Source organism: Rattus norvegicus, chromosome 2 (assembly GCF_021556685.1).
Source record: "Rattus norvegicus strain SHRSP/BbbUtx chromosome 2, alternate assembly SHRSP_T2T, whole genome shotgun sequence".
NCBI lineage: Eukaryota > Metazoa > Chordata > Mammalia > Rodentia > Muridae > Rattus > Rattus norvegicus.
The window spans coordinates 33,530,536-33,556,949 of record NC_141535.1 but is presented as its reverse complement, the minus strand read 5'-3'; the positions used below and the strand labels follow the sequence as shown (position 1 = coordinate 33,556,949).

The 26,414-nt window shown below is 46.4% G+C and overlaps 1 protein-coding gene across 11 annotated transcripts; it reads right to left on the bottom strand.

Annotated features, from left to right (window-relative positions):
* Nucleotides 1-66: 66 nt before the first annotated feature.
* Nucleotides 67-25,701, bottom strand: Ccdc125 (coiled-coil domain containing 125). Of its 11 annotated transcripts, none has more exons than XM_087630018.1 (13): nucleotides 24,855-24,981; nucleotides 21,065-21,190; nucleotides 18,536-18,848; nucleotides 17,407-17,465; nucleotides 14,588-14,674; nucleotides 14,151-14,228; nucleotides 12,599-12,684; nucleotides 10,096-10,178; nucleotides 7,312-7,424; nucleotides 5,459-5,566; nucleotides 3,967-4,138; nucleotides 2,736-2,866; nucleotides 284-1,194 (listed from the first exon to the last, which is right to left on the bottom strand). In XM_087630018.1, exons 3-13 carry the CDS (start codon nucleotides 18,831-18,833, stop codon nucleotides 883-885), a joined length of 1,527 nt encoding a protein of 508 aa, XP_087486144.1. In that variant the 5' UTR covers nucleotides 18,834-18,848; nucleotides 21,065-21,190; nucleotides 24,855-24,981; the 3' UTR covers nucleotides 284-882.
* Between the last annotated feature and the right edge of the window lie 713 nt (nucleotides 25,702-26,414).

The window sequence follows — 26,414 nt, the reverse complement described above, 5'->3', positions numbered from 1 at the left end:
TTCTGAGATAGTTTTTGCTAGGTAGCATCCAGGCTGTCCCAAGACTTGCAACCCTGAAGCACCCTGAGTGTTGGGTTTACAGGGATGCAACACCATATGCAACAGATTAGTTCCTAAGAGTGTGCATGCCCACGGGTTCACACACAGGTTCGCGCACACATGCCCACCTGCCCACCAGAAGTCAGCCTGAGGTATTACTTAACCAGCTGAGCTATTTACCCAGCTCCATAAACCTTCCCAAGGTTGAATATTTGTTTATAAGCTATTAACATTGAAACTGCCATAAAATAATAGAAATTCATTTATAAAAAGCGTCAACACAAACACTAATACATTTCTTGAAGGACATGTGTTAAGGGTTTGATTGCTTAAGGGATGTGACTAAAACACACATATATTAATACATGTATTAAGATATCACAGTAAAACTACTTTGTAAATTACTATGCTAATAAATTTTTAAAACATCTTGAAAGCATACAGCTTCTTAATATTGACATTTATGGAGTTGTTTTTCTGTTTTGGCAATAGTCTTAATGTAATCTAGTTACCCCTCAAACTCAAAATAGTCTTCCTGCCTCAGCCTCCCAAGAGCTGAGATTTTCCGGCATGAACCTCCAGACAGAGTCTTCGCAATGCTGAACATCAAACCAAGGCCTGTTTTGTTTTCGAAGACAGGATCTCCTTATGATGCATTTGTCCTGGAACTCACTCTGTAGGCCAGGCTGGCCTCAAAGTTAGATCTGCCTGCCTCCTGAGTGCCAGGGTTACAGACGTGCACCACCGTGCACTGAGCCCATGCCTTACGCGCCCAAACCAAACGTCTATCTGAGCTCCATTTCCAGCTCCCAAATCTGATTTTTAGCATCTCCAATTCTAATTTCAAGTGGTCAACTTGTAAAATACATTCGATGGCAAAGAACAGGATCGCTTAAGAGCTCTCGAGCAGCCTGAAACTTTCCGAGGATGTCGTATTGAACAAACGCAACGCACAGGTTCAGAAACGTGGACGTGTGGATCACGCAGGCCACAGAGCTCGGCGGCCTCCTGCCAGGCAGTTCCGAATGGGGAAATCTGGCTCATGGGAATTTTTCCTTTATTCTCTTTTGAGGCAGTGTCTTTGTCTTCCAGTGCCCGGGCAAGCATGTAACTGACCTTTCTTTGATGAGCCAGGGCTTCTTCTTTATCATTCAACTGTAAACACAGACGTTAGAAACGGACCGGTTAGTAAGTCACGGGATAGAAGCAGAAAACGAGTATTACATCTCGTGAAAATACCGCATCCTAAATGTTAGATTAATAGTATGTTAGAATACTCTTGAGTCAAACGCTGGGGGACTTAAGATTTAGAAGTGACTGTGTATTCATGGCTGTATATGTGAGTGCTGTGGACTTTGTGTTGGGGTTGGAGAACAACTTGCTGGAGACCAATCTTTCCTTCTACCGGGTGGGTCCAGGAATCGAATTCAGGCAGTCTGGCTTGGCAGCAGGCTCTTTTTTTTTTTTTTTTTTTCTTTTTTTTTTTTTCGGAGCTGGGGACTGAACCCAGGGCCTTGCGCTTGCTAGGCAAGTGCTCTACCACTGAGCTAAATCCCCAACCCCAGCAGCAGGCTCTTTACCTACTGAGCTGTCTCGCTAGCTGAATTGTGCTTTCCCTCCCCTCCAAGTTAGGGTTTCTCAGTGTAACGGCCCTGGCTGTTGTGAAATTCAGTTTGTAGACTAGACTGGTTTCAATCCACTTCTCCTCTCCTGAGTGTTGGGATTAAAAGCTTGTGCCACCAGTGCCTGGCTCGTGTTGTTTTTTATTTTAAATTTTTTTGCGTGAGTGTGTGTGCCATGTGTGTGCAAGCGTCCAGGAAGGGCCAGAAGAGGGTGTGTCAGATCTCCCAAAGCTGTATTTACAGGTGGCTGTAAGCCACGCAGTGCTGATGCTGGGAACTCAGGTCTTCTAGAAGAGAAGCAGTGCTCTTAGCTAAGGAGGAGCCACACTGAGTCTCTCCAGCCCCAGGACTTTTCTTAAAGGTGGCAGGAAGGTTGGATGCGGGGGAAGGGGGTGGTAATGAGGAAACTCATCAAGTAAAAGTACTCGCCAGGCAAGCTAGGTGCAGAGTCCAATCCTTGGAACTCACATAGAAGTGGAAGGAAAGACCTGACCCACAGAGCCGTCCTCCAGAGTGCTGTGGCATGCCCACACATACTTCATACATACAAGAACAATAAACGTTTCTTTAACAGCTCAACAAGTTAGTGTTACTTCTACTTCGCCCTGTAAATCACCAGAGACGGGGAAGATTGTGTGTGTAATCCCAGCATGTACTTATTCCTGACAGAATATTTAAAATTGTTTTTATGTATTTATATACAAATAAATATGGCATCACAGTTAAAGTGTGTTTGCTGGAAGTCCTAGAGTCAGTGTCTTAGTTTAGCAGCTATCTGCGGAAGGGCTGTGTTAATAATGTAAGGTCATTGTGACAAAGTGCCTGGAACAGGTCAGTGCCCAGAGCTACACATGAATGCAGCAGCTGAACCGGCTGGAATATCACTGACCCACCCTCCCTCTAGAGGTGGACCTTTAAGCCTGCACAGAAAGGGTCTGCATGGATGTGGAAACGGTTGGCAGGGAGATGGTGGAGAATGGTACCCGGTGGAGAAGAGGATTTCAGAGGCAAACACGGCGCGGATTAGCGCGACTGCAGCCCCCAACAAAAAGCAAGCAGAGGTCTAGTACTAACCAAATCTAACAGCATCTCCAAGACTTCGTCCTGATTGTTTCGGTCTTCAGCGCTCTTGGAACTGTTTTCCAAAGGGAGTATCCCCAGCAGTCTTTGCCCCAAGGTCTTCTTTCTCCTTTGTGCTGGATACCCTAAGGTTCAATGAGAGAATCCGGCTGAGAAAAACACACTCCCTGATTGCGGTAAAAGCAGTACTCTGCGCCCAGGCTAGGTAACTCCTAAGTCCGTCCAGAGGTAATTCTCACAAAAGCACAAGGCCCACTGCTGCAGGTGGGAGCAGTGTGGATTTCATGCTGCTGGAAGCTTGGTGCTCAGGCCCCATGTCACCACAGTCTTCAGGAGCAGCAGAAATCCAGGTCTACAAGTGAGTTCCCAGTTTAACATGTGCATCACCACCCACGCCGAGCACTGCGCAGCTGACAGAAGAGCGCCTTTGCCTTCTGAGCTACGTTCAGCCCCCAACCCTTGATAAATTTAAAATAACAACTGAGAGAGAGTTTTAAACTAGCTCAAAACTCAGCAACAGGATCTGACTCAGGAAGACAGGACTGGTGCAGACTCACTGACCCTCCGGATGTCACCGGACGTGAGTAAATGAGTAACGAGTTCTGTTCTGCCCGTGATGTTTGTTCAAGCCCCCATTGTGCCCTACAGATAATGTTCCAGCCATTGTGCCCTGCAGATAGTATTCCAGGAAACTGGGGCCGAAGCCTAACCAGATGTGTATCAGATGCAGATGCTTCGTCAACTCTGACAAACATTTACCCTAAAGGACAGGAATCAAGATCTGTTCTCAGGAGAATGAGGGCTTGACCTTTCCCCTGATTTAAACCCTAGAGTCTTAAGAACAATCCTGTGATTTTGAGAGTTTCCCCTTGTGACATTTTTGGTATTTCCTTTTGACGTCCCCTCATCTCCTGGGGCTTGTGACTTCTTCCTTTAAATAGCCCTTCTCCCAGCCGCTCAGGGTTGACACCTCTGTCTCCTGCATGGGATACATGTCGACCTGGAGCTCTCCGTATTAAACCTCGCCTCTGCTTATTGCATCAAGATTGGTCTCTCATGTGTCTGGGGTCCGAGACTTCCCGAGACTTGAGTGAGGGTTTCCCTTCGGGAATCATTCACAGCTACATGAAAAACCTCAATCATATCATTTCCTGTGCTCCACTCCACCTTATAATATCCCAAAGCAACTAAAGCCCCCTCCTCTTGCCACATGCGCCCCAGGTACCATCTTCTGCCATACGCTGCCCGTTGACCCACGTTGCCGCTCTTCTGCACACATCCCCTCGAGCCAGTCGCAGGGCCTGGTCGTTTTTCCTCGTTAATTGCTGCTCAAAAGCGATTCTGAATGCATCTGCTGTTATGTGTGCCTCTTCCTTACTCTTCTGCAGAGTTTCCAACTGAAAGCATCGGGGAGGTACCAGAAATGAAGCTGGGATCAGTTCTGCATTCTAATCTCTGCGTCCCTCCCCTCATCCCACAGTTTGTCTGCCTAAATCAGCACCTGCCCATTCTGCCAGCACTCAGGCCTGGAGGCTCTACTCCCTGCCAATCCAGCTCTTGAAACTCATTACCCCCGTTTGGCCCTGTGTCTGTCCTGCCCAAATCCTGGAGGAAGGACACTTTGTAATACCTCCCTACCTGAACCTCAAGAGTCTGATCTATGTGGTTACTTTATGTGTTTTACTTAAGGGGTAGCTAATGTTTGGCAGTCAGCCGTCCCGTGTGGTCTAAAGGCTTTAAATCCCCTATCTTCAAAAAGTTAAAACTGGGGCTGGAGAGATGGCTCAGTGGTTAAGAGCACTTGACTGCTCTTCCAGAAGTCCTGAGTTCATTTCCCAGCAACCACATGGTGGCTCACAACCATCTGTAATGGGATCGGATGCCCTCTTCTGGTGTGTCTGAGGACAGCGACAGTGTACTCACATACATGAAATAAATAAATAAATCTTAAAAAAAAAAAAAAAAGAAAAGAAAGATACAACTGGCCAGGCATAGTGGTGCATGACATTAATCCCAGCACTGGGGAAGCAGAAGCAGACAGATCTCTAACTAGCCAGAGCTACACAGAGAAACTCTGTCTCAGAAAGCCAAAAGGAAAATAAAGGTAAAACTTTTTAGAATTATGCTAAATCATACATTTGGTTTATAAACATATATATAAAGAAAGTCCAATTATAAGGGCAACTGTCAGTTGATTAAATGCCTGGCCTGTTGACATTAAACATGTCTTTCCTCCATGGTAGTTATCCTGCTAACCCGTGAGGGAACTGAGGCCACTTAGACAGCAACAAATGAATGGTGTTAAGGCGCTACAGTGGGCAGTGCAGTCCAGTGCACAAAGGCTCCTTGTTCGTGTCCACTACCCAGCGCTAACTACCGATTCTAAGTGTAAACACACCGTTTACTCTCTGCTGAGTCTATTACTGTGATCTGGGGACCATGTGTAAATGAGGAAGTGTGACTTTAAGCACTGTAACTACACAGGCAGTCAACGACTTTAGGTGGCTTCAGACTGCAGGCCATGTACCACGTGTACTTTGGAACCACACTAAGGAAATCGGGTGCACGAGTTAATGCTATCACATAAAACCAAGCCTACATTCCACGGCCGGTGACTAAGATGAAATTCACTATGTCAAATACTGCCATGTGTTCTACTGCTAACAAAGAAACTAACTGAGGCACAGCCTCTGCTGTCACGACGATGTGACACATACCTCATGTCTGAGCTGAAGGACCAGTTTCCGAGTGGATGCTGCCATTTTGGCACAAGAACAGGGGCTCCCTCCAGGACCCTGACACAGGCAGGCTCCAAGGACTGCAAGCTTGAAACCGGAAGGATCACCTGTTACCAAGTGCGTCATGTTGTCTTTCTTCCTTTTTTCTTTTTTTTTTTTTTTCTTTTTTTCGGAGCTGGGGACCGAACCCAGGGCCTTGCGCTTGCTAGGCAAGCGCTCTACCACTGAGCTAAATCCCCAACCCCGCATCATGTTGTTTTAACCACATATAAATAGCCCTCCGCATGCTACTCACGTCTCTGCGCCAAAAAAGCAGAGTGTGTGTGTGTGTGTGTGTGTGTGTGTGTGTGTGTGTGTGTGTGTGTTGTGTGGTGTATGGTGTGTGTATAATATTTTATATTTAATTATAGTAGATACATATTACAAATGATGTGTATGATATATATTTTATATTTTTAAAGAAAGGTAAGATGAGGAGTTCATGGTCTGAGTGGAAATGACCACAGACCAGACATCATTCCTTGCTACAAAGACTTCCGAGAACTCTACCTTCCTTCCTCCTCATTCTCAATACCTTTGATCCTGGCGTTCATCCCTAGTAGTTTTGAATGTGCAGCCAGAATTTAGCCTAAGCAGATAGTTAATAGTGACACTCACTGTGTGTGCTTCCGGTGACACACGCGCCTCGCAGCCAGCATTCACTGTGTCCCCCTCCCTCCAACAAGACCGCTCAGAATGAAGAGGGAATGTTATTTTACCCCTGGGGAAAGCAACCATCCTACCACTCTTAAAAACAAAAAAGGCTCTGAATTCATGCTCTACATTTTAAAATATTTCTTGGGGGGTTGGGGATTTAGCTCAGTGGTAGAGCGCTTGCCTAGGAAGCGCAAGGCCCTGGGTTCGGTCCCCAGCTCCAAAAAAAAAAAAAAAAAAGAACTAAAATATTTCTTAGGTAACGACGGTGGTGAAGTTACTGTAGCCCCGCCCCCTCAAAACTTGACTAAGGCTCACAGGAAAGAAACAGGCTCATTCTTGATTGACCATTGTGATTCAAAGAAAAGCAAGAACCTCGCGTTTCGCAATCATTTTAGCAGCTAGGCACACTAATTTTACAGGGGTCGTCTATGTATTTTAAAGTCTCATAAGGAACTTACTATATACAATTATCTAAATCCAGTCTGCCGAGGTATAAACGACTCACCATGTGACAGAAAATGGCAACATGTGTGATGGAGAGCTTGAGCCAGACTGTAAAGGTTCCATGTGTCATTCTCAGTTACTTCCTAAGGACACGGGAAGGCTCGTTCTTGGTAACAGCTTGGGTTTTTTTCTTCTGGGTCCTCCAGTGAGTGGAAGCCATGCCGCTTATAAATCCCAAAGCCCTTCGTCCCTCACTAGCTAAACTTCCGCACTGTAAGTCACAGACAACACCTCAGCAGATCTTTGTTCTGAACTTGGGTAAGCCACAGGCTCCGTTGACACTGTGGGAAGGCAACTGTATCTACCCAGCCTTAGTCGGATGACACCCCTCTGTAGCCCTTCAGTGAGGAGAATGTGTGTACGTCATTGGAAAGATCCAGCTGCACCCAGCAGTGAGGCACGGCTCGGGCTCGTGTGCTGAAAATGAGTGGGGTGGAAACAGCCAGCTCATCCCCCAGGGTCCAACAATTGTGTCTCTCAGACATAGTAGAAAGAGAAGGAACCCCTGGCAACCCCGTGGGCCTCATGCACCCTGGTCTGCGTAGCTAAGTGTGTTGCTGTCCCAAAACAAGCAGCAGGGAAAACAGACAGGCCATGTCCCTCCCATTCACCTTTCCTAGGTGCATACGTACCTCGAGACCTGATACCTCTGTAAAGCCACTCTCCTCCGCCGTGTTCTCCTGAGCCACCTTCTGCTGTTTGATATCGAGCATGGCGAGGGCCTCCAAGTACCGTTGATTCAAAACTAGGAAGGGCCACATGCGACAGCGTTAGTTCTGAGGCCAGGACTATACAAAGTTATACCAATGCCACACACTCATTTCTTCTAAGCAGCACACGCATCAGACATCACCCACAAGGTTGGGCTCCATCAAGAAAACCTTCCTGATGAAATAGCAGGTATCATGGGAGAAAGGAAACTTTTATTTTCATGTGTGAGGGTGTCTGACCCTCTGGGACGGGAGTTACAGTCTGTCGTGAGCTGCCATGTGGGTGCTGAGTATTGAACCAGGTCCTCCGTAAGAGCCGCTAGCGTTCTGTGTGAGCCGTCTCTCCAGCTCTGTGATAGCTACTTCTGATGGGGAAGCCTCTTTACTTTGCCACCCAGGCCGGCGGTTAGTTTGCTCTAGGAAAGTTTGCAGAGTTTTGGGTGGGTGGGCGGGTATTTCAAGACAGGGTTTCCCTATGTAGCCCTTGCTATCCTAGAACTCCTTTCGTAACCAGGCTGGCCAGGAACTCACAGAGATTCACAGAGATCTGAGTGCTGGGGTTAAAGACAAGCACCACCATCACCACCACCACCACCGGTCAGCAAATTTTTTTTTTTAAGTGAACAGGGAAGGTAAACTATTTTGAGTCTTTGAAGGTTGCCCTAGGAATCTTTTTAAAATAAGCACTCTAATACCAATGGGACTGGAAGGGATGAGACCTCACCTGTGAACCAGCCAGGAGGGTCTAGTTTGTATTCTCATTTGATATGCTAAAGGTGGGCGGAGGGCAAGGGCTGGAACGTGTGGTGATTGCTAAGGGCAACAATCCATTGTTTCAACTCTTCCTCTGTTTAGGCAGCAAGTGAAGTTATGGCTGCCAAACAGGCAGCCGTGCTTAAATCAGTAAATACATCAGCAAGCACTACGTTAATAACTGGTCTTTTCCTATCTCAGACTATGAGGGGACTGGTTAGTAAGACCTCCTATACTGTATTCATATCAAATGTGCAAGTTACCCAAACTCAGGGCTGGAGAGATGCTCAGGGGTTAAGCGTACTGACTGCTCTTGCAGAGGTCTTGAGTTCAATTCCCAGCAACCACATGGTAGCTCACAACCATCTGTAATGAGACCTGATGCCCTCTTCTGGTGTGTCTGAAGAAAGTGGCAATGTACTCACACATATAAAATAAATAAATCTTAAAAAAAAATTCCGTTAGATTTTTTTCTTTTGGGAACTCTTGAGTCAGGTGTAGTAAGTAGCACACAGTTTAATTCCAGCATTCGGAGGCAGACAGGCAGGCAGATCTCTACAGACTGACTTCCAGGGCAGTCAGGGCTACACAGAGAAACCCTGTCTCGGATTAAAAACCAAAAACAAGGGGGCTGGAGAGATGGCTCAGTGGTTAAGAGCACTGACTGCTTTTCCAGAGGTCCTGAGTTCAATTCCCAGCAACCACATGGTGGCTCACAACCATCTGTAATGGGATCTGATGCCCTCTTCTGATGTGTCTGAAGACAGCTACAATGTACCTATATATAATAAATAAGTCTTTTAAAAAAAATCTGGAAGAAAATTAATGCCACCCTGCCTCTTCGCAGCGCTCATAACATGGTTCATTATACAAGGGGTTTGTAACATGCAGAGTTTACATGTGTGAGTACACACGCATGCAACCGTATATGCAACGAGCGCACACACACACACACACACACACACACACACACACACACACACAGTTTCCTTAGCATCATGGTCTGCCATTCTATTTTGCTTTTGGGGGGGAGGTTCTTACTCTGTAGTCCTCATTGACCTAAAATTCACTGTGGAGCCCAGACATTGCCGAACTCAGGGCAATCCTCTTGCCTCAGCCTCTCAAATGGTGGGCTTAGAGGTTGCACCACTTTCCTAACCCTTTATATTGAAACCGGGTCAAAAGCGATACTAGAAAGAAACTGATTCATAAGCACAGCCTTTACTTTGGAACATCAGAAAATCGTGGAACTATCTGAGATCGTAAGTGCACAGTACATCAACACCGCTGAGTTAAGCACTTTTACTTATTTTAAACTCCCTTTTGTTGTCCTGCTTTCCAAGACAGGGTTTCTCTGTGTAGCCCTGACTGTCCTGGGACTCAGTGTAGACCCAGCTGGCCTCGAACTCACAGAGATCCATCCACCTGCCTCTATCTCCCAAGTGCTGGGATTAAAGGTGTGCGCCACCACCATCCTGCTTAAAGATATTCTTATATTTTCTTGAAAATTTCAGACCTATACATGACGTATTGGATCACATCCCCCTCCCCCTCCCTCCGCCAGCCCCTCCCAACTGCTGCTGGTCTTGAGACAAGGTCTCCCCATGTAGCCTTTGGCTGATATCAAACTCACTCTGTAGCCCAGGCTGGCCTCAGACTCCTAGAGATCCACCTACCTTTGTCCTAGGAATTACGGGTGAGCACGGCTGTGGCTGGCCCAACTGTTTATTTTCAAATGATTAAGTTTCTGTTGTATGGGTTTCGCCTCCATAGTCTTATTTAGGAAATAAAAAAGAAAACTCTGAAGCAAATAAAAGTTCTCAAGGATGCATTTCTTTTCTTAAATTTTCCCTAAGTGGTATGACTTCACTTTGTCTGTATTGGCATGAGTGTTTTTGGTACAGTGCACTTTGTATCTGCCGACACAGAGAATCACCGAGATAGAGCACTCACCAGCATTTTCAGACTTGAGCATCTTTACCTCTTCTGTTCTCAACTTCAGAGTCTCTCTGAGGACTGTATTGTCACAGTTCAGCCTGGGGAAAGAGAGCCTGACTAAATAATTAAAATAGTAACACCTCCTCGCCGAGCAAAAGCATCCTAATTTCTGCACTTTATTACATTTTTTTTTGTGGGAGGCACAAAAGTACACATGTAGCCAAAGGATTCTTTGTGGGAGTAGGTTCTCTCCTGGTGGGCAAGTGTGTTATCTACTGAGCGATCTCACTTCCATGCACACGCTTAAAGCTTCTGTAGACTTAGTTGAGAAGGAGGCAGAACCAGCATTCGTGTTCACTCACAGTCTCATTCACGTTGACATGGTTTTAATCCAACTTAACCATTTGCATGGGTCCAGGGTAGAACCAGTGGAGTAAGCTGGCAGGGATGCGGCTGATGGGAGGGATGCTGATGGGAGGGATGCTGATGGGAGGGATGCGGCTGATGGGAGGGATGCTGATGATGGGAGGGATGCTGATGGGAGGGATGCTGATGATGGGAGGGATGCGGCTGATGGGAGGGATGCTGATGATGGGAGGGATGCTGATGATGGGAGGGATGCTGATGATGGGAGGGATGCTGATGATGGGAGGGATGCTGATGATGGGAGGGATGCAGCTGATGGGAGGGATGCTGATGATGGGAGGGATGCTGATGATGGGAGGGATGCTGATGGGAGGGATGCTGATGATGGGAGGGATGCTGATGATGGGAGGGATGCTGATGATGGGAGGGATGCTGATGGGAGGGATGCTGATGATGGGAGGGATGCTGATGGGAGGGATGCTGATGATGGGAGGGATGCTGATGGGAGGGATGCTGATGATGGGAGGGATGCTGATGGGAGGGATGCTGATGATGGGAGGGATGCTGATGGGAGGGATGCTGATGATGGGAGGGATGCTGATGATGGGAGGGATGCTGATGATGGGAGGGATGCTGATGATGGGAGGGATGCTGATGATGGGAGGGATGCAGATGATGGGAGGGATGCTGATGGGAGGGATGCTGATGGGAGGGATGCTGATGATGGGAGGGAGGGAGGGATGCTGATGATGGGAATGATGCGATGATGGGAGGGATGCTGATGATGGGAGGGATGCAGCTGATGGGAGGGATGCTGATGATGGGAGGGATGCTGATGATGGGAGGGATGCTGATGATGGGAGGGATGCTGATGATGGGAGGGATGCTGATGATGGGAGGGATGCGGCTGATGGGAGGGATGCTGATGATGGGAGGGATGCTGATGATGGGAGGGATGCAGATGATGGGAGGGATGCTGATGATGGGAGGGAGGGAGGGATGCTGATGATGGGAGGGATGTGGCTGATGGGAGGGATGCGGATAATAGGAGGGAGGCGGATGATGGGAGGGAGGAGGATGATGGGAAGCTATGTGTTGGGGAGGGCATATGAGACATTGCTGTACCTCCTGCTCAGTACTGCTTTAATCCCCTTTTAAAAAAGATTTATTTAGGGGCTGGAGAGATAGCTCAGCGGTTAAGAGCACTGACTGCTCTTCCAGAGGTCCTGAGTTCAAATCCCAGCAACCACATGGTGGCTCACAACCATCTGTAATGGGATCTGATGCCCTCTTCTGGTGCGTCTGAAGACAGAGACAATGTAATTAATATATAACAAATAAATCTCAAAAAAGATTTATTTATTTATTTTATGTAGCTGTCTTCAGACACACCAGAGGAGGGCATCAGATCCCATTACAGATGGTTGTGAGCCACCATGTGGTTGCTGGGATTTGAACTCGGGACCTCAAGTCAGTGCTCTTAACTGCTGAGTCATTTCTCCTGCCTGCTCTAATTCTTTAAATAAAATAAAAAAAGGTAACTCAAAAGTCCTTCACTGAGGGATGGGGCAAGAGAATACACCCACGTTCCTAGCACCATTACTCAAAATGGCAGAAGCAAGCCCAAGTTGGCCATTTAGGATTGAAGGTGTAAACACACACACACACACACACACACACACACACACACACACACACTCACTCACTCACTCACTCACATCAATATCAGAATGTGCCTGGAAGAAACTAGATATCCTGGAAAGAAATCCAGAAACATTTACAACATGGAGGAAGCTTGTAGGACAACTGAAAAGGACAAATACTTCATGATTCTGTAAAACCAGAATCCCAAGGGCTAGAGAAATGGCTCAGGTGGAAAGCACACACTGTACATGCAAAGGACTGGCGTTCAGGTCCCAGCACTTGTCAGGCAGAGAGAGTTACATTCCTTGTATGTAACTCTAGCACCAGGGGACCCTCTTCTAGCCTCTGTCGCCCTCTGCACTCATGTGCACATACCCATTTTTAGATATATATGGGTATAATTAAAAATAATAAAAGTAAAACTTAAAGGCTGCCCCTCAGTTGTAATGTAACTGTACACCATACACAAGGCCCTGTGTTTAATTCTCAGGGCCATAAGTATACAAACCTGTCATATTTTTGGATCCAAGATTCTTCTATATTTTTAAATCTATCCTGATCAAATTCCATTTCCCACTGCAAGGCATTTATTTCCTAGAGAAAGAGAAATATTACCTTCTGATTTTAAAAAAGGGGGCATTTCATGGAAAATTATCAGTATGAGTCATTTAGAAACACTGAAGAGTGAAGTAAGTCACTTAATCATACAACAATTAGAGCAAAAGGCCTCTCAGAAGGGTCTGTGGCATTTGTACACTGAATAGACTTCTTTAGCACTCGGAAACACTCTGCCAAAGCTCACTGAACACAGAAAAGAAATTTTAAACTGTTTGGGTTGAAAATTAGCTGTACTGCTGGGCAGTGGTGGTGCACACCTTTGATCCCAGCACTCAGGAGGCAGAGGCAGGTGGCTCTGTGAGTTCAGCCTGGTCTACAGAGCGAGTTCCAGTACAGCCAGGGCTACACAGAGAAACCCTGTGCCAAAAACAAATGAACAAATAAAAACCAAAAGAAGGCTGGAGAGATGGCTCAGCGGTTAAGAGCATTGACTGCTTTTCCAGAGGTCCTGAGTTCAAGTCCCAGCACCCACACCCACGCGGTACCTCAAAATCATCTGTAATTATAATCCCAGGAAATATAACATACTCTGCATACAAAATATCCATATACATAAAACACATAAATAAGTAATCTTTTTAAAAAATCACTGTACCGGGGTTGGGGATTTAGCTCAGCGGTAGAGCGCTTGCCTAGCAGGCGCAAGGCCCTGGGTTCGATCCCCAGCTCCGGAAAAAACTTAAAAAAAAAAAAAATCACTGTACCGAGCCAGATTTCTTTTTCTTTTTTAAAAAGATTTGTTTATTTTATTTATATGTAGCCGTTTTTCAGACACACCAGAAGAGGGCATCAGATTCCATTACAGATGGTTGTGAGCCACCATGTGGTTGCTGGGAATTGAACTTAGGACCTCTGGAAGAGCAGTCAGTGCTCTTGACCGCCTGAGCCATCTCTCCAGCCCGGGTCCAGCTTTCTTAGTGCCTACCTCTGCCTGTGTAGAAACCAGAAAGTAAATTTACACTTGGAAGTCTTAGCCCGAATGGCCCTATGAAGGAACCATACAAGAAAGAGATATTGGAGCTGAAGAGAGGGCTCAGATGTTAAGAGCACAGGCTGCTCTTCCAGAGGTCCTAAGTGGTCCTAAATTCAATTCCCAGCCACCACATGGCTTACAACCATCTGTAATGAAATCTGGCGCCCTCTTCTGAAGGCGCAACGCAGTATAAATAATAAGTAAGAGAAAAAAAGAAAAAAGAAAAAGAAAAAAAGGGAAGTGCCAAGTTGGTAGACCTTCTCTACCAGAAAAAGGAAGTAAAGAAACCATACTTTACCCATGTGGCAATCTGTTTTAAAATGTAAGTGTCCAAAGGGAAAACCATCAAAGATTCAAGTACTCCTTTGGAGAGTACCGTGAACAACACACCCATTACAGTGGTGAGCCTAAGAAAGTTATATTTAAATATTATCAGACCGACTGCGCCAATGCTAACAGTTGCAAATACCTTCTCCAAAGATCTCTTTTGCTCTATGGTTTTTTGAAGCATTGTCTGTGTGTGGCTTGTGGCTTTGCCAAGCACTGCCTATGAAAGAATAAAAACAGCGTCAGTAAAATCAAGGGTTTTGTTTTATTTCTGTTTTTTGTTTGTTTTGAGAATGTGCCTCAAACTGAAGAGATCCACCTGCCTCGGCCTCCCCAATGCTCAGACTAAAGGCGTGTGCCACCGTGGCCCGGCTAAAATTAAGTTTTAAACATTCGAACTCGTACATGGTAACATCTATGCGCATGGACCCAAGTGCACGTTTTATTTTTTAAAGATCTATTTTATTTTCAGTATGTGTACTTCTGTGTGTCTGCGCGTGTGTTCCTGAGAGCCAGGATTACGATGCCACCGACTATTAGAATATGCTAAGTGACGAATTTTCAGAGATAAATTCTCACCATGCTTTGAAGGATTTTCAGTGCTTCCTCTTTACCTTCAAGTTGTCTTTGAGATGCTTCGAGTTCCGTCTTTAAAATCTCTACTTCCTGAAGACAGAGATATCGTAAGCTTCAGTGTTTGCAAGGCTCGTAACCCCTGTAACTGACTGGAGCGGCTAGTCCACACTCACCCTTGAGCAAGGCTGTGAGTTCCTACAGATGCTGAAACCGCACCGGAACTTACTAGCAAGCTCCAGTTGAAATAAAACCTGTCTCTTGCTTTTTACCCTGGTGGGCACTTGCCTACTAATTAGAAAAAGAAAAGTCGGGCTAGAGAGACGGCTCAGTGGTTAAGAGCACTGGCTGTTCTTCAAGAGGTCCTGAGTTCAAATCCCAGCAACCACATGGTGGCCTCTTCTGGTGTGTCTGAAGACAGCTACAGTGTACTTACAAATAAGAAAAAAGAAAAGAAAAATCTTGGTGTAGAACCGTCTAATGACTTCAAACTTCTTACAGAGGATGACCTTGAACGACTGTCTACTGCCCCCTCCTCCCAAGTGCTGGGGTAGAAGATGTGCACCACCATACACACAGAGAGAGAGAGAGAGAGAGAGAGAGAGAGAGAGGGAGAGAGAGGGAGAGAGAGAGAGAGAGAGAGAGAGAGAGAGAGAGGAGAGAGAGAGAGAGAGAGAGAGAGAGAGAGAGAGGATCTTTAGACCACAGAAAATAAGCACGTGGCCATCAATACAACTGTACTGACTACTGTGGTTTGTTTTGACACCTGCCTCCTACTGTGCTCAGTATTGTTGTGGTCTGCCCCCTGCCCCAGCATAGCTGTAGCCCTCTTGTTCCATGCCCCCAGCTCTTTCCTATTGTTGTTGTAATACGCCTGCCAGTCACTGACACAGAGAAATAACTTGACTCAGAGCGAGGTCATGATCACATATCCTCTTATGTTCTGTATGAGGCTTGCGAGTCTTAAAAAATTCCACAAAGCTTAACGGAGGACGGATCAGATTGAAGGTCACTATGAACTGTCATGCCTAGAGTGGCTTGAGTCGGAGCGGACTGCCTGCCAGGCAGCTTTTCCTACACCTGCAGAAGAGCTCATTGTGGTTTTTCTTCCTTTATAAGCTGACAGAGAAAGATGTCTGTGGTCCTGGCTCAGTCCCAGAATTCTGAGCTACAGTTCTAATGGTGCAGTATCAAGCTGTATGTTCAATAAACCATCCCTGTCTGAGATCGGTGTTTGTGATTTTGTGATTTGTGGGTGATTCTTGGACCCGCAACAAGTACCATGAACATGAACTTACCTAAAAAGGGAGGCTTAACAGGTAAGTAAAAAAAAAAACAAAAAAACAAAAAACAAAAAAAATGAAACCAAAAATACTTCCTCCTTTAAGGCAATAGATTAAGTCTATCTAGGCCAAGACCACTCCTTCCAAGCCTTTCCAAGGTGAATCGGCTGAAGAACACCACATGCATTGTGGAAATGCAGCATTTACAGAGAAACATGCCCAAGTGACGCTTGCTTTCCACGTGTTTACCTACTGTGATACTTAGTTTAAGGATATAATCCAGTTGCAATGATACTGTATCAGATTAAGGTGGGCCCCAATCCAACCGCAAGAGAGCCTGTGGAATAGGTGGCACCTTGGACTTGGACGCAGAGAAATAGGGGGCAGAGGAGGGGGTGGTAAGACAGGACTGGGGACAAAGCCCTGCAATGAGAGGCTGAGGCAGAGACTAGATGCTACAGCCTAGGCCTAGGAACGCCATGGGCTATGGCAGCCTTCGGAGGCAGCAGGCATTCTAAAACCTTGATTTCAGACTTCTTCCCTCCAAGGCTTAGAGACAGCAAGTTTATGTTCACGCCTCCGCCTGTGATATTTGCCTCAGTAGTTCCAGTTATCTAACCTTAGAAAGCAGGGGTCCGGTTTCCCAGAAAGGTGGCAGGCCTCTCAAAGCTGCCACACCCATAGGGGCGGGGCTCAGGAGGGGATCCTCAGATCACCTGGGTTACGGACCCTCAAACTGTCAATCAGGCCGTGAATGACCCTGCTGTCTCTTCCCCCTCTGTATGGAGCAAATGAGAAGCTCCGCTGTGGCCTTGCAGCACCTCCTTCCCCCTCATATTACAGGATAAGTCACGATCCTACCGAGTGCCTGCTTCAGTGTCCCTCTGCATGGAGGCTAGCCCAGGCTAGCTCATATGGTGTGGAGCATCTCTAAGCCCCTGAAAACTTAGGACTTGCACACTCTCTCTGTTACCTGGGATCGAAGGCTCTCTCCCTTCAAGGCACATCACATCATGAACATGGCCTCTCTTTTCTAGTAATTCTCTGGTCTTCTGACTTCAAGGGCATTACATTAAGACAGAATTTTCCAGCCCCACATAGAGGAAAAGCTTAAGGAATTAACCAATTTTCCCAGTGGTTCAGAGGGATAGACAGGGTTGGAGAAGCCGGAGAAGTGGTGGGTTAGCCTGAAGGGTCGAGCACGCTTCATCACAGGGCTTTTCTAGAGACAAAGACAGGGTGCGTGGGGGGTATGGGGGGAGCCAGCAAGATGGCTCAGCGGGGTAAGGAGCTTGCCTCCAAGTCTGACCACCTAAGTTCAATCCCTGGTACCCAGAGGATGGAACGAAAGAACTAACTCCAACAAGTTGTTCCCTGATGTCCACATGTGTGCCGGGGCAATATAGACACAAACGAGGAAGAGAGAGAGAAACACACGCGTGCGCACATAGAGAGGGGACGGGGGGGGGGGGGGGATGAAGGGAAGGAGAGGTCTGTTGGAAGAGGCAGGGACAGCGCTCCCTCAGTATCACGAGGACGTACCTCTAAAGCTTCACGAAGACACCGCCTTAATTGCTCATCCGACAATTCTGAATTAGAATCTGTTGGAGGAAAAAAACGAATACCTTCTTTAGCTAAAACCAGTTATTTAGCTCGGCACGATGCCATGCTCCTTAAATCCTGACACTTGGGAGGCAGGGGCACGGGAATCTCTGTGAGTTTGACGCCAGCCTGGTCTACATAGTAAATTCCAGGGCAGCCAAGGCTATGTAGAGAGACCCTGTCTCAAATGTGCCCCCTCCCCACCCCGGCAAAGTACAGGGTTTACAAACTACGAAATATTTCGTCCCTAAATTGCAAAGTGAAAAAAATTATTATAACTAATGATAAAAATACAAACCCTTAAATATCCACAAATTAAAAAATAAGTGGGTTTGAAAACACAGCTTCTTAAAAAAAAAAAAAACCATGATACGAAATGTATGCTAATGAATGGACTAGTTAACTCGCAAATGTGTAGGAAAACATGAACGTTTAAGTCAAATAAGTGGATTTTGGAAGTTAGCTTAAGTTTAATCGATGTGGTAATAATAATAGCTAGGAGCTAAACTTTAACTTCTTTCTAAGAACAGTGCCCAGCCGGATGTCTTCTGTCACTTTAACTGCACAATTTATCCATTATTATTTCCAGAACCTAGACCTGCACCTGACTCCCAGGAACTGTTGACTGGGGTGGGGGTGGGGCGGGGCATAAAACTCTGTCACGAAAAAGGGAACCGTGGTAAGCAGCTACCCACATATGATGTTAGAGCGGACTAGCTACTGTGCCTTTCGATGCCTCAGTACTGGGAAATAAAACATGAGTGACTTTTGAGCTCCACAAATTCACGGGAATCAGAGGTGGGCCAGTGAGGTGGCTCAGCAAGGACTTGAGGTTCTACCCCGGGGACCCACATGGTAGAGGGTAAGAATTGGCTCCTTCGAGCTGTGGCGTGCCTTGGCATGTGCTTGCACTCCCCCCCCCCCGCCCCCCATAAACAGATTTAATCTCAAAGATTAAAGAGATAAAGATGAAAATCTACTGCTGTTATTCATCGTCCTGTGCTGAGAGAGTAAGGGCCCTGATTATACATCCACAGGGGAGGGAGGGCAGAAAGCCCAGTGGTCTTACCAGCGCTGCTCTGTCGTCTGTAGCCGGATGCTCTACACCCGAGAGCGCAGGTATCCTGAACGCCCTTGCTCCTGGAATACTGGAAAACGGTTTCGCTTCTTTCTTCCCCCTTTCTTGGAAATGGAGGAGGGCTTGGGTTCTTTCCATCTGACCTTTTCTTAGATGTCGTCGAACAGGGAACTTCATAAATACCACCCGGTTTCCTTCTGAGGCCATAGCCTAGGTCACCTTCGGTCATGTCATCCTCTGCCTCCCAGATGTCCTCTGCCTCGCTCGATGACCTCGACACTCTGCTCATTAGCCAAATGCTGTCCTGGTTATGACCGAAAACAGGCCAAGTGTAGTTAGGGAAAACAGTGGTTAAAAAGCAGTCAGCAAAAGGAAGAAGCTGGAGGCAAAGGAAGAAGGGGAAGTGAAAGGGGGAGGATGGACAGATGGCTCAGCGGTTAAGAGCACTGGCTGCTCTTCCAGAGGTCCTGAGTTCAATTCCCAGCGACCACATGGTGGCTCACAACCATCTGCAATGGGATCTGATGCCTTCTTCTGGTGTGCATGAAGACAGCTACAGTGTACTCATATTAATTAATTAATTAAAAACAGCAGATGCATCAATGCATCTTCTGGGTCCCCCCCCCACACACAAAAGAAATGAAAACATTTATGTCAGAGCGATGCCTAAGCGTGCCCGCACTCTGCTATGCTCACTGTCAGTAACTTAAAATGAACACACAGAATGGAAATATTCAGTGTTAAAGAAAAAAAAAGATAGGGGCTGGGGGCTGGGGATTTAGCTCAGTGGTAGAGCGCTTACCTAGGAAGCGCAAGGCCCTGGGTTCGGTCCCCAGCTCCGAAAAAAAGAACCAAAAAAAAAAAAAAAAAAAAAAGATAGGGGCTGAAGAGATGGCTCAGCAGTTAGGCGCACTGGCTGCTTGCAGAGCACCAGAGTTCAATTTCCAGCACCCACACCAGGGGGTCACAACGACTCATAACTCCAGCTGCATAGATCCCATACCCTCTTGTGTCCTCCAAGGACATCTGCACACAAGTGATATACATGCAGACAAATAAGCACACACACACACACACACACACACACACACACACACACACACACACAGAGAGAGAGAGAGAGAGAGAGAGAGAGAGAGAGAAACGTAAATAAATGTTACAATTAAAACAAGACAAAAACCGAACACACAAATGCCCCTTGCAATATCCAACTCTTCCCTCAAAGACCGAGGTGAATTGTAGAGGTTAGGAAGGCTGAACTTGAAGTACAGAACCCTAGCGATCAGGGAAGGGTAGAGCAGTCAGTCCACTGAGGTGACAGACACTTCAAATGCAAGCTTATAGAGGGAACAGCAAGTCTGAGAGTGGTACAGCATTCGGACGAGTGTGAACGAGCCTTCGCCTGACCACACTGCTACAGGAAGACTCTGCCTCCTGCCTTTGTCCATTACCGCAGGGTTAAAGGCACTCTGGGCTCCGTGTGGCTGGCACACAGTAAATCGGTGAGGAAGGCATCCCTCTCAATTCCCTCCTCGTCTTTCTTTCTTAAATTACACTGTCACGTGAGTAAAAACCAAAGCCTGTGCAATGGCCAAGGGCCCAGCTTTCCGTCCATCTCTACCCATCACCCAAGGCTCTCTGCGGCTCTTATGTGGACAGGACATTGGCACCCAGAGCTCTGGGCTTTTCCTCCCCTGCATATTTGGACACCTGTCTCCTCAGCCTCTTTGGGTCATTCCCTCAGTGCCTGTCATTTTAGTGGCCTCTCTTGGGTTACCGTCTATATCACAGGCTTGGAAGCAGTATACCTGTGTCGCATGCATGTGGCCCCAGGTTCTATTCCCAGCACTGCAAAATAAAATAAATCAATAAGGTTGCAAGCCTCGGAAGGACACACCAATGGAGGCACAGGCTTGTAACTTCAGCGCTTAGGAGACAGAGGCAGGAAGAGGCCAGCCAGTTCGCGCTCAGCCTGGGCTACACAGGAGAGCTTGCCTTATAACATAATACATAAAATAAAACTTTGTAACATAGTCCTTCATAGTTTACTCACGTCTCATATTATGCCACCAATCCGTTTGATAAAGCGGGAGAGGTTAGTGAAGCACAAGGTGGCTCGGGCCTCCTCATGCGACTCCTCACAGTGTGTATGTGTTAGGCTAGGTCAGTCACCTGCATATTCTCCTGTCACAGCCGAAACCGGCCGAAACCGGCTCCAAACACCCTCACACAGAATGGACGCGACAAACAGGTATTCCTGTCTGGCCCACCACAGTACTCTAGAACTTAACTCCATTTCTAAATCACAGCTGTTGCTCAATAAAGATTTGTTTACTAAACAAACAAAAAGAAGGAGAGAACACACAACTATAAAACACTTGCCTCTAGGACAAGGGCACACAACGGTCATGGTTCCGTAGTAGGCACCACAGGACTTGCCCTCTTTCCCAGGAGAAAAGCATCCTAGAGAATGCGCCTTCCCTGAACCCATGCAGTCCCCGGACCACGGGGGTCACTTACTTGGTCACAGGGAGCAACTGCTGTATGGACAGGACACTCAGACACTCAACCTCCTCTCTTCAGGATGGAGTGCAGGGATCTCAGGCTTTCCACACTGGGCATTTCAAAACAGTGGCTTTGCCGCAACTGTGTAGAAATGTTTTACCTGCTATTTTTTTTACAACTGTGAGTTAAAAAAAAAAAAATCTAGTGCCAAGCTTCAATTCAATGAGAATAAAATATAATAAATAAATGTATAAAAATACAATCACAGTATCAATCCATAGGCAGATGAGACTGAAAATTAAGTATCCCGCTGCTTAAGCAGATGCTTACTGGGATTTTCAAAGAAACTGAACCAGTCTTGGGCTTTTTGCTGAGATAACTCTCTTATTTTCCACCTTTAAAACCACACACTGGGGTGCTAGAGAGATGGCTCAGTGGTTAAGAGCACTGACTGCTCTTCCAGAGGTCCTGAGTTCAAATCCCAGCAACCACATGGTGGCTCACAACCATCTGTAATGGGATCTGATGCCCTCTTCTGGTGTGTCTGAAGACAGCTACAGTGTACTCATATACATTAAATGAATAAATAAATCTTTTAAAAAAAAAACAAAAACAAGGGCTGGGGATTTAGCTCAGTGGTAGAGAGCTTGCCTAGGAAGCGCAAGGCCCTGGGTTCGGTCCCCAGCTCTGAAAAAAAAAAGAACCAAAAAAAAAAAACAAAAACAAACAAACAAAAAAAACATACACTGGCAGTGGCGGGACACACCTTTAACCCCAGCACTCCTGAGGCAGAGGCAGGTGGATCTCTGAGTTCAAAGCCAGCCTGGTCTAGAGAGCAAGTTCCAGGACGACTAGGGCTGCATGGAGAAACACTGTCTCAAGAAACAAAGAAAGAAACAAATGAAACAGATACCATATAAATCTCATATATGAAGATTTTCTGTTGTTTTTAGCTTCCTAATACTTTATAATTCAATATTACTTGTCAGGGGATTGCAAATTGAAACCACGTTAAATTTCATCAGAGACTCCTGATCCCACGTGCTGCCAAGGCCATGAGGCAATTCAGACTCATGTACTGTGAGTGGGAGAATAAAACCATATAATTCTATGGAAAATGGCCCAATGACTTCTTTTTCTGGCTTTTCTTTTCTTTTTTTTTTTTTGGTTCTTTTTTCCGGAGCTGGGGACCGAACCCAGGGCCTTGAGCTTCCTAGGCAAGCGCTCTACCACTGAGCTAAATCCCCAACCCCTGGCTTTTCTTTTTTATTGGATTTTTTAAATTTACATTTCAAATGTTATCCCCTTTCCTCCACCCAACTACCCACCCCTTCCTGCCTCCCCACCTGACATCCCCCTATACTGGGAGGGTGCAGCTTTGGCAGGACCAAGAGCTTCTCCTCCCATTGGTGCCCATCAAGGCCATCCTCTCCTACATATGCAGCTGGAGCCATGGGCCTGTCCATGTGTACTCTTTGGATGATATTTTAGTCCCTGAGAGCTCTGGTTGGTTGGCATTGTTGTTCTCATGGAGTTGCAAGCCCCTTCAGCTCTTCAATCCTTTCTCTAACTCCTCCGATGGGGACCCCGTTCTCAGTTCTATGGTTGGCATCTGCCTCTCTATCTGTCAGGCTCTGGCAGAGTCTCTCAGGAGACAGCTATATCAGGCTCCTGTCAGCATGCACTTCTTGGGCAAGACAGGGTTTCTCAGTGTAGCCCTGGCTATTCTGGAACTTGCTCTGTAGACCAGGCTGGCCTCAAACTCACAGACTTGGTGGTATATATGACCAGGCACTCAAGAGGCTGAAGAAGTTGAGACCAACCTGGGCAATATTGTAAGGTCCCCCCCCCCCATCCCCAGAAAAGGAAGAATTTGTATACCAGTCTATCTACTTATTGAGTGAGATTACAACATATAAATTAAAAAAATTTTTTAGAGGGCTGGAGAGATGGCTCAGCGGTTAAGAGCACCCGACTGCTCTTCCAGAGGTCATGAGTTCAATTCCCAGCAACCACATGGTGGCTCACAACCATCTGTAAAGAGATCTGATGCCCCCTTCTGGTGTATCTGAAGACAGCTACAGTGTACTTATATATATAATAAATAAAATAAATCTTTAAAAAAAATTTTTTTAGAATATTAAACTTGTATTTCTGTATCAGCAAATTGCAAAGTATATTCCATGGACCATTTCTCCACTTTAATAAATAAACTTTATTTATTTCTAGAAATAAAAGGGTTCTTTTGATTTTGTTGAGAAATGTTTTCCTATTCCAAGCATACATGACTTGCCTAAATACCACAGGTCAGTATAGCCAGTCACTAGAAATCATCCCAGTCCTTGTCTGGCCCTCTGGACACTTGGGGAAGGGCAAGTATGAATAGGCTGTCAGCAATCTTCCTATTTTTCACTAAAATATCTGAAAAATAGTGACCTAATTGCTGACACCAAGATCTAGCCCTATCCCCAAAGCCTCTAGGAGCTCTGTAGGAGCCATGACATTTTAACTTCCCACTTTCGGTCCCTGGAATACCAGGGCTTCTCAACAAAGCAACAAACCAGCCCCTGCTCTTTTGCCAGGAGGAGCGCCTCCCTGCCTTCCAGGGCTCCTTCTCTTCCTCTGGTTCCCCCTGGACAGGCTGCCTTCCACAAACACACATTTCCAGCTGGACATTCTGTCTGTAATTCAAACACAACTGAAACCAAGTTCATTATTTTCCCCATCCCTCAATCCAGGACTCTTCCTGAGTTCTGTTTTTTCAAATTCATCGTCTGTGTTCCTAAGCCATTGAGTGAAAAACTTTGGAATCAATTTCCCCTTTTTCTCTTTGAAACCTCACATGCCTTCAATCCCCTCACTCTTCAAGTCTCACAAATATCTCAAGTCATAGAATTTCTAATAGCTTCTTCTGGTCTAAACCAGTAAAGCTACACACCGTGCTGAGTCGATACCTTTTAAACAGATCTAAGGATGTCCCCTCTCTTGCCCTAAGACATTCCATGGCTCCCATTAGTTCAAGGAGTATGTCTCACTCACATCTAACAGATAGATTCTCCAAGTTATTTGTGGAAGAGAATTAGGAGAGGACAAATTCCAACAGGAAAGACTTAGGCAGCAGGATCTACCCCCACCAGCCTGACAACTTTGCTTTAGCAAACAAATTGATCAAACAGCTACCTACTTCCTGTCCGGCTTGGGGGCGGAAAACCAACATAAACCCTCCTTTGTGAATCATGACCTGCTTCTCTTTGCTGTTAACTTTTAACTTTAGAATAATTTTAGATTTACAGTACGTTGCAAAGACTTAGACCCATACGTCCTTCACTTAAATTCCTCAAAAGTTAGCATCAGGGTGCATTTATCAAAAATTGGGACGAAAACACCGGTGCAGGTTAAACTAAACCACACACTTCCGTGGATTTCCTGTTTTTTTCTCAAGGGCTTTTGTTCGTTCCTTTTTGTTTCAGGACACTGAAACCAGGATATTGCATAGTACTTAATGCCTTACAGCTTTATGGCTCAAAATGACTAGCTAAATAATAGCGAGAGAGAGACAGAGTTTTTGAAATCGGTATTCTCCGGTGTCAGACGAGGCCATTAATGGCTGGCTCTACCTTGGGGAGGGAAGGAGCTCGTTTGCTTATCTGACCACCACAGTCACTTTCCACTCCTGAGCAACCCGACTCTTGACCCTTCCCACCGCGGGTTCCCGGGGTCCTAACCTGAGGCTGGCACTCTATTCATCTCCCACCAAGGATCGAACCTTCCACCGCGCAGCCCGCGCGCTCCTTCAGTGGCTCACCCCGCTCCGCCACGCGTCCTTGAGCCGCTTGACTGCAGGACCACCGCGGGGGACCCGAAAGGGCCTCCAGGTCCCGGAGGGTCAGCGGCGCGCCAGCTCTCCTGAGCCCAGTTCCGTGCCTCCGTGCAACCGGATGTTAGCCGCCCTCCTCCAACTTCAGCTCCAAAGCCGGATGGACAACCGATGTAGAAATAAAAGCCTGAGATTTAGGCTTTTATTCAGACTAGGGCAAGGTGAGCGTCAACATACGGAAAATTAAAAAGCCCCAACCTCGGGACTTCAGGAACCCCTAAGAGAAGAATGCGGCCGAGGCGAGGTTCCCGGGAGTGGTAGATCCTGGAATACAGACTTTCAGTATTAGAAAGCCCAGTTAGAAACCCTGAGGGCACCCCGGGCCAGAGGGAGTGCTGAAGGCGGGGCACGAGAGAATGCCTAGAGAGCGCGGGTGGCAAGACACTGTTCACCTCCTATCACAGGTACTCCCTCGCTCAGACCCATCCGCCATAATGGGTCAAGTTCATTACCTTGCTGAAATGGTTGTGAACTAATTCCCTGTCCAGTTCTTCAGTGTCAGCACATTGAAGGCTTTGTTGTTGTCAAACACTTTCCCAGGCTTAAAAATTACTCTGGTAGAAAGAGATCCTTACCTTGAAGTAACTTCGCAATTCTTCTCCAGAGCCCGTTTGTATTGTCCTCAGTTACTTTGACAGGAGGGAAATTCGTCTTGGGGGACCTATGGCCTCTGCCATGATCTGTGTAGAGTCTTTCTCATAAACCCCGTGCAATCACCTAGCGTCTGTACCTGATTCTACACCTGTATTGAAACTAGTGAACTACTTCTAGGGGTAGCTGGGTGAATTTAGGGCTCATTAAAAAGCAAACGTGTTTAAGACTGCCCAGCATAGTAATTTATGTTATCACTCATGTGTTTGTGATAGTAAAAACCTGCAAACATGTTCACCAGAAAATTGATTAACTCAAAACTAAGAAATCGGGCTGGAGAGATGGTTCAGTGGTTAAGAGCACTGACTGCTTTTCCACGTCCTGAGTTCAAATCCCAGCAACCACATGGTGGCTCACAACCATCTGTAATGAGATCTGATGCCCTCTTCTGGTGTATCTGAAGAGAGTGACAATGTACTTATATATAATAAATAAATCTTAAAGAAAAAAAAACACAAAATACTAAGAAATCAGGAGTCCTAGAACATAGGGGACAGGGAGGAAAGAGGACAGCTGGTGTGAACTGCTAGCCTCCTTTAACATGTGCACACGTGTACTTTCATGCCTCTGTTCTACAAATACGCCACACACAACTCTTTGAACACATGTGAGCTTCATCTGTTCCTCATATGCAGTGCCCTTGGGATGCTTTGGATGAGAAAGGCTCCTACAAGTTCCTATCTTCGAATGCTTAGTCCCTGGTTGGTGGAACTACTAGGTTTGGGAACGATTGGGAGGTGTGACATTGTTGGAGGAGGTGGACTTCGAGGTTTCAAAAGTCCAAACCAAGACCAGTATCTCTCTTCAGCTCGTGGTGGATCTTAGTAAGCTCTTAGC

Coding starts and splice junctions, on each gene's coding strand:
- Ccdc125 (XM_087630029.1), bottom strand. CDS start 18,833: ATGAGCAGAGTGTCGAGGTCATCGAGCGAGGCAGAGGACATCTGGGAG. Junction 10,179..12,598: donor TGGATCCAAAAATATGACAG/GTTTGTATACTT, acceptor CTCTTTCCCCAG/GCTGAACTGTGACAATACAG. Junction 2,867..3,966: donor GCAGCGTATGGCAGAAGATG/GTACCTGGGGCG, acceptor ATTGAACCTTAG/GGTATCCAGCACAAAGGAGA.